This window comes from Rhinolophus ferrumequinum, chromosome 22, assembly GCF_004115265.2.
Source record: "Rhinolophus ferrumequinum isolate MPI-CBG mRhiFer1 chromosome 22, mRhiFer1_v1.p, whole genome shotgun sequence".
NCBI classification, from domain to species: Eukaryota; Metazoa; Chordata; class Mammalia; order Chiroptera; family Rhinolophidae; genus Rhinolophus; species Rhinolophus ferrumequinum.
In genome coordinates this window covers 2,384,397-2,399,900 of record NC_046305.1, presented here as the reverse complement: position 1 = coordinate 2,399,900, position 15,504 = coordinate 2,384,397, and the positions used below count along the sequence as shown (strand labels likewise).

The 15,504-nt window shown below is 53.8% G+C and overlaps 1 protein-coding gene across 1 annotated transcript; it reads right to left on the bottom strand.

Annotated features, from left to right (window-relative positions):
• Window positions 1-1,308: 1,308 nt before the first annotated feature.
• On the bottom strand, window positions 1,309-15,468 carry PCP4L1 (Purkinje cell protein 4 like 1). The gene is made up of 3 exons (XM_033093504.1): window positions 15,253-15,468; window positions 3,286-3,340; window positions 1,309-2,692 (listed from the first exon to the last, which is right to left on the bottom strand). Exons 1-3 carry the CDS (start codon window positions 15,259-15,261, stop codon window positions 2,550-2,552), a joined length of 207 nt encoding a protein of 68 aa, XP_032949395.1. The 5' UTR covers window positions 15,262-15,468; the 3' UTR covers window positions 1,309-2,549.
• Between the last annotated feature and the right edge of the window lie 36 nt (window positions 15,469-15,504).

Sequence of the window (15,504 nt, the reverse complement as noted above, 5' to 3'; positions counted from 1 at the left end):
AGCAATCCCACTTCTGAGTATTTATCTGAAGAAACCCAAATACTACTTCAAGGGGACCTGTGCCTCCATATGTTCCCTGCAGCACTGTTTACAATGAATGGCCAAGATGTGGAAGCAGCCTGGGTGCCCATCGCAGGAAGAATGGATAAAGAGGAGGTGTACATATATACAGTGGACTATTGCTCGGCCAGGGAAGGGAATGGGTTCTCACCATCTGTGGGGACATGGATGGACGTGGAAGGTATTGTGCTGAGTGGAGTGTGTCAGACAGAGAAAGGCAGATGCAATGAGATGCCACTTATATGTGGAATCTAAGAACAAACAAAACAGAAACAGAATCATAGACACAGGGAACATTTTGATGGTTGCCAGACAGGAGGGGGTTTGGGGGCGAGAAAGGTGAAGGGATTAAAGACATACAAACTGGTACTTACAAAATAGTCATGGGATATAAAGTAAAGCACAGGGAATATAGTCAATGACATGGTAATAACCATGTATGGTGCCAGGTAGGTGCTAGACTAGTCAGGGGGATCACATCTCAAATTACATGTGTCTCACCACTATGCTGCACACCTGAAATTAATATAAAATAATATGGATTGTCAAAAAAATATGTATGAGGACAAGTATACAACTTTTGGAGCAAGCGATGATAAAGGGAAAAATCATGTCAGCACCATATTCCAGGTCTGTGGCAGGAACAGTCAGCAGATACCGTGCATGGGGGAGCCCCCAGGGGCGGCTGGGGACTGGTGACGGGCTCCCCCAGGGGTGGGAGCAGGGAGCACTGCTTTGCCTGCGTGCACAGGCCAGACCAGCGATCCCCACGTCATGTCCATGGGTCGAGGGGACAAGAATGCCCCTGCGCTACAGGCCACACAGGACCCACACCAGGTGAGGCAAAGAGCTGCCCTCCCATTTGCCCATGAGACCAGGAGAGAAGCCACTACCAACACGAGACTGCACTCAGAACAGACCCCAGTGTAAGTTCCTTCCTCGGGCATCAGGAGCTACTTCCTGTGACACAGGCCATCCCGTGAATCACTGCTCGTCCTCCTGATGTCCTGGAGCCATGGGCTCGCTGGGCATGGAGAAGCGCTGGGACGTGGGTTCCCTTCCAGGGACGTGGTCCCCGGCTCCCTCCACGTGGCGGCCACTCGGCTTCGACTTCTGTATTCTTGATTCAAGAAAGGAGGGGTGAGTAGTAGGAAGAGAGGAGAGCTGGGGAGACAGCATTCTTTGCTTGATCTTCAAGCATTTGGCTCTGGTTTCAGTGCATGGACGTCATTTCTCAGCAATGTAAACTCACTCGAAAGCCATCATTTTATTTAATTTGTGGTTTAAAGCCTTCAGTGAGACCGAGTCACCTTCTCTTTCCCCTAAGTGTGAAAAACAGGTGTGGGGGAGTAGGAGGGAGACAAAGCAGCAGGGACGGCTAGGATAGTCATTTGGGGACAGGGAGCAAGGAAAAATGGGTTTGTCCTCAGAGGGATACACACCACATGTGCCCTTAGCCGGGTGGGGACAGAAGGGAACAGGCTCCAGCAGGTGTGCAGCCGGCGATGGTGACACAGCAGACGAAGACAGCGTGGCCCGTGTGGACGTGGTCAGGCAGTGCTGTCCCCTCTCCCACCATGGAGTCCGTGCAGCTGCCCCCCCACCCGCACCCCCGCCCCAGAGGCCAGTTCAGGCCAACACTCATACTCCTCCCAGGAAAAAACAGAAGTAGAGGTTACATGACCCCATTTAAGGGTTTTTTATATAATTATGAAACATGCTAAAATCACACAAAGTGGCTATTCCTCTCCTGTCCTGATTCCACAGTGGGGCAGGTGGGAGCTACAGGGTCGCTGGTTTGGGTGGCCTCTGGGGACAGCTAAATGTCGGGGCTCAGAGGTAGGCAGGTTAGCAGAGCCCCAAGAATCCTTCACATAGCACGCTTTCCTGGTGGTCGCGGTGTCTTCAGAGATCCCCCTTCACTCTTCTTTCCTCCCCACACCTGCCAGAGCCCCCATTTCCCTGCCTCTGCCCTATGCTCCCAGCCCAGATGAGGAAGCCCAGTTTGGGGGGCAGCTACGAGCCCCAGAGACATCCCCTGCAGCTTATGGACTCAGCATGAATGAACTGGAGGCTGCCTGAGTCAGGTCTGCCGGCAGGGGGACCCAGTCCTCACTGTGGCCTAGCTCGGAGCAGGGAAGTTGGAGGTGGTGCTACAGGAGCGTATGAAGGGGCTGTTACCTGAAGGGGGACTGCTGTGACCACCTTTCCCCACCCCCACCATGCCAGGGGCCCTCCTCTCAGCCCCAAAGCCCTGGTAGGCAGGCCCGTCCCAGGGAGAGGCTGGTCCTCCCTTAGGCAAGTGGCAGCTTCCGAATCCCTCACATTCCCTCTGCTCCTTGTGCCCCTACTGCTGTGATGGCTCCAGGGGCCACACAACACAACACATAAGGGTTGAACTTGCCTCAACGACAGGCTAGAGGAACAAAGACACATGGAGTCAGGCTGTGGAGAGGGGAAAGGAGCAGGGGGACTGCAAGGCTGGCGACTCAGGAGCTGGCGTCCTTTTTCCTCTTCTGGAACCGCCGGAACTTGCCCTGAATAGCAAGGGCCGCCTTCTCCGTTTCCGGTGCCGTCAGATCGATGTCAATCTCCTCGTCCTCCTCGGCCTTCTTGGCGCTGCCGGCTTTGCCTGCAGGTGGTTCCGAGATGTGTGAACACGAGCTCCGGACTGGCCCGCCCTTCTCCCTGGCCCCAAACGCAGGGGCTGAAGTCCACCTCCTGCAGAACGCTGGGAGCCCCCATCTTTGCTAGCCCCGAGAATGCCTGCCCAGTAACTCTCCTGGAAGTCGCATCACGGCCCCTCGGCTGAAACTTAGCTAGAGTTACTTGGGGGCTTTGCTACTATCCACCACGCTGTCCTCTCACCACTTCTTCCAGAATCCCACAGAAGTCCTAGGGCACACGCTCTCTCCCCAGCTTGCCCTCAATTTCTGATTGAGACAGTGGCTGGGATCACCGATGAGTTTCCTCCTATCGTGGGCCTGTCTCCAGCCACTCCAGAGCCAGTCTCTCAAACCCACTGTCAGTACTGGCAGGTGTGCTTCTTAGGAAACAGTGCAAGGCAGCCCCCCTAGGTACAGTCGTTCTAACCCAGTGCTTCGTTCACTCACCCACATTCCGCTACACCTGACTTTCAAGGCTTCCAGACTGACAGCCCTACTTGTCCTTCTATCCAGGTGTCTCTCCCCTGCTCTACAAACCGCCTCGCCCAAGCCGACTCACCCTTTTCCTCTGGCCCAGGTGCCTGCTTGGTCGCTGGGGATGTTTTGGTGTTAAGCTGGAAAATGAAAATCAGAACATCAGCCATTCAAGGCAGCTGAAGGTGCCACCCCAGACTCACCACCATCACTTGCAAGCCCTCCTATTCCCAGGTGTGTGCCATAGTCGAAGCTGTGCGTCTTGAGACCAGAGGGCGGGAGAAAGGTCATCAGAACTCACCCGCCAAGGCTTTATTGGCCCAGGGAAAGTGCAGAGGACAAAACAGACGAAAGCCTTGTCCTCGTGGGGTTTGCATTCTAGGGTACAGGCAACTGAACAAACAAAATGATTATCCTGTTAAATGCTACAGAGGAGAGACAGGGAAGGAGGAAGGCAGGGAGTGCTGGGGTATATATGGAGCCGCACAGCTCACAGAAGGGCCCGGAAAGTGTCTCTGGAAGCCGGCACCTGAGCTGAGAGCTGGTAGAGGTGCGTGTCCAGGCCAGAGCTTTCAGGGCCCTGTCGTGGAGGAGTGAGCAGCCTGTTTGAGGACCGGCAAGATTGATGCAGCTGGCACGGGAAGGGGAAGGGAAGGCCGGAGGGTGGACCAGAGATAACTGGGGTGCACCGTGCACCTCACCTGATCTTACTAGTAGTCACAGACAGAACGCTGACTACGTGCCAGCCCCTTTTCTCTGCACTTTACACACATCAACACACTGCATCCCTGTAACAGCCCGTAAGGCAGGTCTTGCTACTACTCTCCTGTTACAGAGAAGAAATTGAGCTCCGGAGGTGAACTCACCTAAGGTCACACAGCTAAGAAGTAGCAAAGCCAGGATTTGAATCAAAACAACCTGACTCCAGAGTTCACGCTCGTTAACATTTTGCTTTTTCTTAATCTCCAGCCAAAGGCACGATTGTGTGTGCACGTGTGGTAGGGTGTGTGCATTTGTGCGTGTGTGTGTAATAGTGTGTGTGTGTGCAAGCGTGAGTGTGGACACACCTGAGGAGCATGTTCAATGTGAGGCGGAGTTAACTGGACAAACTCCCCCACGCAGAGCAGCCCCAGGTTGGAAGGACAGTCCCAGGGACCTGATTTCCTTTCACCCAGTCAGGTAGCTGGATTTCAGGGCCAGTCTCTCCGTCCACAGTCCCCACCACTTTGTCCCCAGACACCCTACAGGGAGCACGGGAGCAAGGTCCTGCCCTCCGTTACGGAGAAATCCTACATGCTATGTGAGAACCTGACCCCCGACCAGGCTGACTGACTCAGCTGCCAGCTCTGCCCTTGTCCTGACCACCCGACTCTGGCTTTCACCTGACGTTTGCACCCACCAGGCTGAGCGCTGTGTGTGTGCGAGTGGGGCCACATGCGAGCAGGGGGGGCTCTGACACAGCCACATCCTCCTTCCCAGCACATCCTGAGAACTCCAAGCACAAGTTCATCCCACTGCTTCCATTCGAATGAGCCCCTTGTGTTCCTTCAGGCTGCTATTCCCAGTTTCCACTGAGCCTGGAGCTTCCTTCCGTTCAGCCTCTGCCCCCCAGGGGTCCACGTCTCTCAGCTCTCAACACTACCAAACGCGCATTAGCAACTGGGAGGCCCACAGCTCTTGCCTCCCCAAAGGGCCCCAGTTGCTTTCCTTGCCGACCTTCCTCCCTTCCTTTCGTCCTCACCTCTGGGCCTGATGACCCCAGTGTTCCCTGCCGTCATTTCATCTCCTCTCATCTCTGGTATCTGCCAATTCCCCGGGAGACTACTTTGTTTCCTCTGCACTTCACAGCTGTGTGCCTCCCTTCTCATGGGGAGAGGCCTGCTGCCTCAGGGGTCTGTTTCCTTCGGGCTTTGAGACCGCAGAAAAGGATGTGACACAGCAGTCCCCCTTCTCTGCCCACACCTCCTCCCAGGCACTTGTCAGCATTCAGGTGATGTCTTGTCCTTCCATCCAGCTCTAGACCCTGCTCCCCTCTGCACTTCCAGGGCTGTTCACCATCAGCCCCTTCACTGTCTTGTAGGTAAAACCTCTCCCTCTCTTAAAAACAAACAAGCAAGCAAACAAATAGCCTGCTTCAATCTGAATTCCTTCTCCAACCAACATCAGAATGAGAAGAACTGGGTCTAGGGCCAAGCCTTGAGGAACTCCAATATTACAAGGTTAGGGGGATCTCTTGAACAAATCGTGCTGGAATGACTGGACAGCCATATGCAAAAACAAAAAAGCATAACAAAAATCCTCAATCCACACCTTGTACCCATACAAAAATTAACTCAAAATGGGTATAAAACCTAAAACTATAAAACTTCTACAAGAAAATATAGGGAAAATAATTCTTTGCAACTTTGGGGTAAGCAAAGATTTCGGAGCTACACCAAAAGCACAACCCATAAAAGAAAAAATTTTTAATTGAACTTCACTAAAATTAAGAACTGTTGTTTGAAAGACACTCTAAGAGAATGTAGAGACCAGCTACAGACTGGAGGAAAATATTTGCAAATCACATATCTGATAAAGAACTTGTATTCAGACTACATAAAGAACGTTCAAATCTCGATAATATGAATACAGTTTGTAAAAATGGGCAAGAAATGTATTTGGACACTTCACCAGAGAAGATACATGAACAGCAAATAAACACAGGCAAAGATGTATAACATTAGTCACTGGGGAAATTCAAGTGAAAACAAGGAGATACCATTACACACCTATTAAAACGGTTTTATAAAATGACAGCACCAAACGCTGGGCAAGATAGGGAGTATCTGGAACTCTCGTACATCAGTGGTGGAAATGCAGAATGGGATAGCTCGTTAGGCAGTTTCTTCAGCATCCATTTATCATACAACCCAGCAATCCCTCTCGTAGGTATCAGGTGAAATGAATACTTACGTCTACACATAAAGCGGTAAGTGAATGTGTATAACAGCTTTACTCGAAATCACCAGCACCTGGAAACTACCCAAATGCCCATCAGCTGAGGATGAACAAACTGGAGACTCCATAGGACGGAATACCAACCAGCGATTCAAACAAGGAATGAACTGCTGACACGACACTGTGGATGAAGCTCCAATGCATTCGATCAATGAGAGAAGCCAGACCCCAAGGTCACACGTACATTGTAAAATTCCAGTTACACGACATTTCTGGTAAAGGCCCAACTCTCGGGACAGCAGACAGAGCAGTGGCTGCTAAGGCCCGAGTCATGGCAGGCGTGACTACAAAGGGATTTAGGGACGACGGCACCGCTCTGTATGTTGATCGTATATAGTTGTCAAAATTCATAGAACGATACACTGACAAAGGTACATTTTACTGCATGTAAATTGTACCTGAATTTCCTAAATGGGGAAAAAGGGTTAAGGAGAGGTCAACGAGCCGGCAAAGACTGAGAAGGAGCAATTAGAAAGATGACTGGGGTGGGGGTGCGGGCCAGGCTGCTCGTATGTCTCTCTCCTTCTCATAGCTAGACTTCCAGAACTCTCCGTCTCCATCTCCTACCTCCCACACCCTCTCCAACCCACGTCACCCCAGCTTGTACTCCTCTGCGGCTCCCGCTCTTCTTTAGGTGCCCAATGCTCTCGAAGGTGCTAGATCAAATACAAAGGTCAGCTGCACCTGGCTTGACCTCCTGAAGCATTCACCACTCAGGCATTTCACCTTTCCGTGGCTCCTGGGACACCACGGTTTTCCTGTGTTTTCACCTATCTTTCTGGACACATCTGCCCAACCTTTAGTATGGGAGGCTCTTAAGGCTTAGGGTGGGGCTCTCCTGTATTCTCTCTTCCTCGACCATCTTACCTGTCCCTGCAACTCCAGTTATCATCTCTCCCAGCGTGGGCCAATTATAGCCACAGCCAGATCTGGTCTGCAGCCTGTTTTTGTAAACAAGGTTTGGCTGGAACACAGCCATGCCCACTGCCATTATCTGGGGCCGCTTTGGCAAGACAACAGTGGTGTCGTAGTTGCAACAGACACGTGGCCCACAAAGCCCAAATCACTCACCATGTGGCCCCTTACAGACAGCTCGGCAGACCCTGTAACAGAGCTCTCTGCAGTGAAACAAGTGTCCTATTCCATGCCGTCCTATATGCGTCCACTAAGCATGTGTGGTATCGAGTACTTTGAAATGTGGCTGGCACGACCGAGGAAGAAAGCCTAGACTTGTACTGACTTTTAGTTAATAGGCTGTTCCTTAGTCAGGAAGGCCAAGAGCTGCCTGTGGCAGGTGGGCACCGCACTGGGCATCACAGCCGCCGAGGGCTCAGAAGGCGGTGTCCATGCCAGATGTCTCCTCTGAGCTCAGTCTTCATTCACATGCATGCTGTGCAGGACCCTCAGGACCACGGGGTCAGTGCCACCTGCCCGACCTGGTCCTCTGAAGTGTGCTTCCTCGTCCAGGCGTGCGGGCCAGGAACCTAGAAATCGCCCTCCACACCTTTCCTTGCTTCACACTGCATGTCCAGGTCAGTACGAGGCCCGTTCACTTTATGTCCCCAGTACCCTGTAGTCCATCCCCCCACAGCTGCCACCCTGATGCTGTGTGTACAGAGACCACCACAAGAGCCCACGTGTGCACCAAGGCTCTGAGGAGGAAAAATAAAATTCCTACTATGGTCTGGGCCACCTCTGATCACTCAGTGTCCTCATCTCAGGAATATGCCACGTCCCTTCCCACCTCTGGACCTCAGCTCATGGTTCTCTTATCCCGGCTTCCCTTTTATCTAGTGAATCAGCCCTCAGAGCTGTCCTGAAGGAAGGGCTCCTTAGCTCCCCAGACTAGACTAGGGCCCCCATTACCAGTCACAGCACCCATGCTTCTCCCTACACCACTAAAAATAATTTGGGGATTAGCTACTGAATGTCTGTGTCCTCCGTTTGCACATGGGTTCCCGTGAGGGTAGGGTGGTGTCTGTCTCACCACTACTGTAGCCCCGGAGTCTAGCACTTGCCTCTGCACACGACAGACACTCAGCATCTGTTGAATGAATGACAGCACTCCCGCTGCGCTCTATTCACCACCTCATCTAGGTTTCTGAAACCAGCCTGAGTGCAGCCGGCTGAGGGGCACGCCTGCGAGGCCAGTTCAGGGCCGTGAGAAGGTGCCAGGAGCCAGCTTAGCGCTTTTCCTCACTTCAGCACATGGGCCTGGAAACGAGCAGAGGGGGCAGGGGGAGGCCTACCCAAGAGTGTTAGTTCAGGTTACCTGTGGCACAGCCATCGTGTATCTATCCTACCACCCACCCCCACCCACCAGATTCCCTAGTTCCCATTTATCTGTGTCACATTAACTGCCACCTCTATACTGCACATAGTAGGTACTCAATAGATATTTGTTTATGTGAATTAAAATTTTCTCAAGCCTGAAATTGCTGGGAGAAGCAACATGGTGAATGGTCTTGTAACTTGACCTGTTCTTCTATTCAACCCGAGGCGCAGTCCTTCAAAATAATAACTATGTTAGTACATGCAGGTATTTCACACACATTTTCTCTAGTTCTTTTCACCCATCAAGTAGATGTCGTGTGTCTTCTGCAGATGGGAGGCCCGAGCACAGCAAGGCTGTGGTTTCCCCAATGTCACACACCAGGAGTGGTGGCGCCGGTGGAACAGAGTCCACATTCATGCAGGATGCACCCACGTCCGTCTGATGCCCCCTGGAGTCACCTGGAGTCAAACAGCTGGACAAGCTCGTGTCACTAAGTGGGAGTGTGTGCGTGGGATGGCTCTAAGGACCCTTGGCACGGGAGTCTCAGGACTGATCTCTTTTTACTCTAAACCACCCCAGAAATCATAATGTCCCTGTCTTCCCAATGTCTAGCCCCCCAAAATGCTGGCAGTGGCTCTCCACCTCTGGTAAGGGCCCCACAGTGGTTTGCTTGGACGGAGATTGTACTCTGTAAGCCAGTGCCTGGCCTGCAGCCCTGGGGCCCCGGCAGCTCTGCCAGGTGAGGGGGCACAGGAGGGGCCCTCCAGCACAACCTCTGTAAATGTTCACGTTTCATTTCAAAGCACCTGAGGCATTTTTTTGAGGTGTGGACTGCAGGGAGCTGAGACTAGTGCTCAGGAGCAAACAAACTTGGCGTCCTTGGTCAGGGCTTTGTCTCACACAGCCAAGCGCGTGGGCTGCGGCTGGCTCGGAAGGACATGTTTTGGCAAAGCACCTAAGAACAGGCCAAGCGGGAGCACCTAAGAACAGGCCAAGCGGGAGCACCTTAGACGTCGCTACCCACGGCCACTACTGGGAGTTGGTGCCCAGTGACTCTGGGCCGCACTTACCCTGCCCCCTTCTCTAGCTGTGGTTCTTCCTTTCTTTGTCTCTTTCATCTGTAATGATGTTGCCACAGCAACACAGCAACCACTGTCACCAGAAGGGGCAAGACAGTGTCACCCCTCTGCTCCAAGCAGGAAGTCAGAACTAACCTTGGGAAGGGTAAACTACCAAGATTTCCCCATCCTCAGCCTTTAAAGACAGCTCACAGATTATCAGCAACCAGCAGGGGTGAAGGAGCCATCACACCTGCCGGCATACATGCTGGGCGGTGAAAACACATCACGCACATCCTAGCCGCACATCCTAGCCGTTCTGCTTACCGGGCACTCAGATCCTGTCCCACAGACCAGGGCCGGGAAACCAAAAAAGGGCCTGAATCCTAAAAATCCTAAATATGAGCTCCAAAGACCTCTTTCTTGCCTTTGTCTTGACATAAATCCTAGGCTTTGTAAGCTCTCTGTTTGCTTCCGAGACGCAGAAAGTGAGGGAGACAGGAGTTATTGCATCTGCTTCCAAGTGGAGACAGAGGCTTCAGCCCCCCAGGGGCGCCTCTCTCCCTGCTGACACACTCTCGCTCAATGGCAAGTGAAGGTCACTGCCAGAGGGCCGCAGACAGGCCTCGGCATCTCCTGCAGCCCCTGAGAGACCCTAGACCGCTGTTTTGGGAGCCGGGTTGGAACCGTTTCAATTCTTTCAGTGCAGCAACCAGCTGCAGTCTTCAAACAGCTTCAAAAAGACTTGTTCAAGGTCACCCTCAAGATACTAACAGAAATAGAACAAGGAATCCTTACTCCAGGTTCCGCATACACATGTCCTCCTCCTAATACATGGAGTATAACCCTAACGCCTTATATCCCACGTGCCAAGAGGAGCAGAGCTCCCCACCCGGGTCTGTCCCTCTCCCTGCAGTCCCCGGCACCCCTTTTTCCCCCCCTGGACTCAGAGGCAGAGTTCCTTGCCCCCCCCCAGGTGTTCATGAGTCAAGGCCCCAGCGGGGGGCCCCCCAGCATGGGCTCCGGCAGTGCAATGAGTGGTTCTTTGTGGTGCTCCGCGTACAGCTTGCAGCTGTCTTCACCCCACACTGGGCTGGGGGAGCTGACAAAGCATCTTTTATTACTATAATCTTCAATGTGCATCCCACCCATGGCGTTAATGTCCCAAAATAAATGCATTAATACCCCCCGCAGCCTACACAGCAAACACTCAGCCGCAGGGCATTGTGTGGGAGGGAGGCAGCGGCAGGACCACAGAACGTGGCCCCTCTTTCCCGCGTGGGGGCTGGGAAACCTCCGTGGGCGTGCCTGGGAGTCAGCCTGGGCGGAAGCAGCAATCCGCGGGGTGGGGTGGGGAGCACACGACTGTTCACCGGCACCTGCAGGGATGCAGAGCTCTTGGAAAGAGGGATTGGAGACCTGCTCTGACCTGGCGCACTCTGGCAGGTAAAACAATTCTGGGGCAAGTCGAGCCATTTCGAGCAGCGGGATCTGGCGGATGGATTTAGAAAATCATGCACGTGGGATTCCAGGATCCCAGGACACTGTCGGCGCTCACTTTGCCAGCCGACTTCATTCGTCTTTTCCTCCTTCCTACATTTCTCCTCCCGGAGCCTGTGTACTATCCTTGGAAGTCAAGTGGCTAAAGGGGGGACTCCACGCCCGCTGCCTGTCTGCTCACAGGGAGACACCTGCCTTCCTGCACTGCGTCCTCCAAGTCAAACGCTTTGGGTCCGAGAGTGCTCTCATTTCTTTGCTTCCTCTGGTCTCGGATGCTCTGCAGTGGTGCAAATCGGTGATGGACACTAAGGCCCGTGGAGAGGGGGCCCCCAGGCTTCCGCTTTCCCTCGCGCCCACTCACTGGCCTACCCCACCCTGGCAGTCACCGCACGTGATCCTGTACAAAAGGGTAGACTTGGCCCGCCTGGTCTGCCAAAATGCACCCGGTTGATAAATATCATCCCAGGCCGGTCCCTCTTCTCTCTCTGTCCACTGGTGCAGCATTTATTAAATTGCACTGCTTAGCTTGCCAATGGAAACTATTTGTAATATATTCCTTAGAAGTCCCATGTTAATTCAATCATTCCGTATTCACTAGGGGACATGTGGGAGTCCTCTTACGGAAAGGTCTTCTGGGACAAGAAGTCCGCAGTCTGTTCCCTCGTCCTGGTTCTAGGACTGTGGAGACTCAGCTAAGGTTTGGGCCTCAGTTTCCTCACACGTAAAGTGGGAAGAGTGCTCCGGATGACTATGGGCTCCTTAGAAACTTGGAAATTATATCACTAAAATGTTTTGATATATTATTTGAGATTTTCTTGGTGAAAGATACCTGAGTTTGTATCTTGAAGAATGTACACCAACTTAAGTTGGTTTGTTTTTTGTTTTTCAAAACAGAATTTTGAAAAACAATATGGAACTGTAGATAAATAGAAAGAAAACAGGGGGAGGTATTCACAGAACCACTACCTGGAAAAGACGGTTACTGACCTGATTCTTCTTCCTCCCCTCCCTCTGAAGCCCTGTCGCCTCACTTTCATCAGTTAAGACCCTCCACAGACACAGACACCAACTATGCATCAGATTTGTGTTGTGGATTCCAGCCACGTTATGTACGGCCGCCTTCCCCTAGAAACACTGGACACTCTAAGAGGTGACTGATCACAGCTGTGGCTCAGGAAAACAGTTGTCCCTATTCCCGGGTCACAGGATGACGAAATCATCCACTTGTACCAGCCAGAGGCTCCTGCTCAGGCAGCTAAGCCAACAACCTGGGTGGCTGCCTAAGAACCAGAAGAGCAAGTTCTAGATCCAAGTTCTAGCTTCCTTACTTCAGAAGACAGATATTTCCAGAGGCGGGAGGCATTCCGGCATCCAGTAGCTAGTGCTTTGATTTTATATGTGAATATAACCATAATAATAACGAAATACCAATGAGAATGAGAAACCTGGATTTCCTCCAAATCCCTACCTGGCTGGCTCACAGAAGATATAACACAAACTTCCATCATGGGGAAGCCTGAAGCCAGAAAGATAAGCACAGAAAAGAGAAATTGCCCCCAGAAGTGTGATACCCCATTCCTCTGACCCAGGAGGACAGAAGCAGAGTAACAAAAGGAGGGGTACCACTTCTAAGCTGTCCCCCAGTGACAAGTCTATTGACCTGTCCCTTGCTCCAGCCCCTGCAGCCAAAACACAGCACAGATACCGTGAGGACAGTGACCACGTGTCCGTGACCCCCATTTCAACAGAGTGACCGCTGGACCAGCGGATCCCTCCAGCGGGGCTCCTCCCAGCTGAGACATGCAAGAGGATCACAGCATTAAGCTACGTCCACAACAAGAGGTTACAGGCCAGGGCTCTCAGGGACTGACTGCACCTCCCAGGCTTCGGGAAGCCGAGGGAGCCCCTCATCGGGAGGGCGGCCAGCGACCCACAGCCATGGAGTCCTGCTGCAGCCGCGAGTGCAGACAGCTGGAGCCCTGCAGCTCGTCCTCCACACGCACACACAGGGCATGGCCCGCTGCAGTGCCGAGGGGCAGCACGGCCACCGAGGCCCAGTGGAGCCCAAACCCTCCCCAGCAGCCCCACCGGAATCCCTGCACTTTCAGTGGTTCTGGGTCTGGAGTCCTCTCCAGCTTCTGTTCTGTTGAAATGGGAATCTTTAAAGAGATACCAAGTCCTCTCATTTCATGCATTTTCTCTGGAGTAAGGAAATAAGCAGGTGGGGATGTGAGGCTTACAGAAGAGTCTGGGTGCACAGGGCTTTCCTGGGCCAGGCTCTTCAACCTGGAAGAGGAGATCCCTGGGGCTGGGCTGAGAGACCTGACACAGTCTAGAGTCTCCCTTGAGCTCCAGAGCTCTGGGCAACACTTCCGCTTTTCATCACGGTTTCACAAGAGGAAGAACAGGCTGGCTCCTGGCCTCTAGGGAAGCAGAGACCCTTTGGGGATCTGGTTCAGAGACAGCTGGTCTTTGTGTTCACCCAGGTGGCTGCTTCTGGATTTTACAAATACGCATCCCTGAAGCCAGGCTCAGCTCTGATTAGGAGGCGGCTTTGGAGGTAATTGCTGGTTGGAATGAGTTCCTCTGACCACCTGAGGCTGGGCAGCCCCCGCACACACTGACGGCAAGTCTCCACCCCCATCCCACTCCCCTCGTTCTCCCAAGTTCAGCTGCCAAGTCAAGACTTGACTCTCCCATGAAACACCAGATTGTTTCCTTGCCACTGAAACAGCTTTGTCACTCCACCAAACAGCACCCTAAATGTCAGCCCCTGTAGTGTGTCCTACAGGGAGGCCATGCACTTCCCCCAAAAAAGCTCCGACTAACCACGCATCTTCACATTGGCATAGCCTTCAGATCACAAACTCCCAGGGGATGGCTTGAATTGCAACTTTCAGATTTAGAAACACAAGGGGGGGGGGCGTTGAACTCTAGACCTCAGTGAAAAGAGGGCAAAGAAAAACTCTCTTCTCATATTAGGTCTGAAAGAAGCAAGAGGAAAGAAAAGTGAACTTTTTTTTTTCTTTTTCTTTTCGAAAGGCTGCCATGGTCACGGTCACAACTAGCTCAGGGACTAGAAACCACTTTGCCATCTGCAGCCTCCAGACTCGCTGAATTTTCCAGGATACGCCCGGTGGACATGGCAACCAGGACAATATAGCAGTTGGCACGAATTGGCTCCTCGGACGACAACTTTCGGTGGGAGCCAGCAGAGCTCCGACGAAAGATGACGATCTAAACAGACCTAGGATCCAGGGCCCTATGGCTTCACCGAGCTGCTTGCTATCCTTGAGAATTTCTGTGACACTGAAAAAGAAACGGAGATAAGAACGGCCGACAGAGATCGAGTGCCTGCCCTGTGCCAGCTGCTGTTCTACGTACCTTCATATACGATCTCATTTAATCATTAGAACACCAGTTATCCTCATTTTACAGATAAAAAGCTGAAGCACAGAAGTGAGCTTCCCTAGCTCACTTAAGACCACGCAGCTGGTAAGTATATGGGTTCAGAGCTGGCATCTGGCATACAGCGGAGCGGTCAGACTTGACATGAGACCCCAGGTACTCGGAAAGGGGTCGCAGAGAGCACGCTTGTGAGGCTACCGCGCAGACTGCGCTCGGCGGGAAGGACGATGCCGGTTCCTGAATATGAGCCGGTGCTACAAACACAGTCGGGCCATGGGCGGGGTCCTTCCCAGTTCTGCTGTGACCCCCTCCCGAGAGCGGCGTCCTTTGGAAAGAGGACACCCCAGTCCGTGGACTGGGCCCGGCTGGGACGGACACCACGGAGCCGGACAAAGGCCGAGGAGGGAAGAAGCACTGAGGAGGGAGGTCCACTCTCCAAGGGGACAGGTCCCCTGCCGCTTCTGAAGGCCAGACAGGGCCCCTGAAGCGGTTGTTCGGGACTGGAGGCTGGAGGGGAGGACGCCCCGCAGGGGAGGGGGCTGCAGTCCTTGTGGGGTGCCGGCGCGCAAGAGCAGCAGCCCGGGGCCAGACGGGGCCAGAGTCGGGGCGCGGAGGGGAGCAGCGCCCCAGGAGGCGACTCATCACCTGAGACCGCGGCCCCCCCAAAGCACCATCCGCAGCGGGGACGTAAAGCCTCCCTCTTCCCGTCGCTTCCCGGACACTCCGGACTGCACGGCCCCCTCGCCCCCCGGGACCGGAGCCGCACCCCGGGACCCCCGGGACCCGAGCGGTGGGGCCCGGCGGCGCCGCTCACCTCGCTCATCGCGGCGGCGGGACGGAGCGGGCGGCAAGTGCGAGAGGCGGGGCCCTGGGGGCTGCGCGGCGACCGCGGCGACGGGCCCGGCTCTGTGGCGGCGCCGCCTGACCAGGCGAGGGGAGGCAGTGCCGGGAGCCGCTGCTCCGAGCCGGCGCCCGGCCCTCGGCGCTCGCTCACCGCCCGGCGTCCGCTCCGCGGGTCCCGTCAGAGCCCGTCCAGTCAGCCACTCCGCGCGCCGCCTCGGGCCCG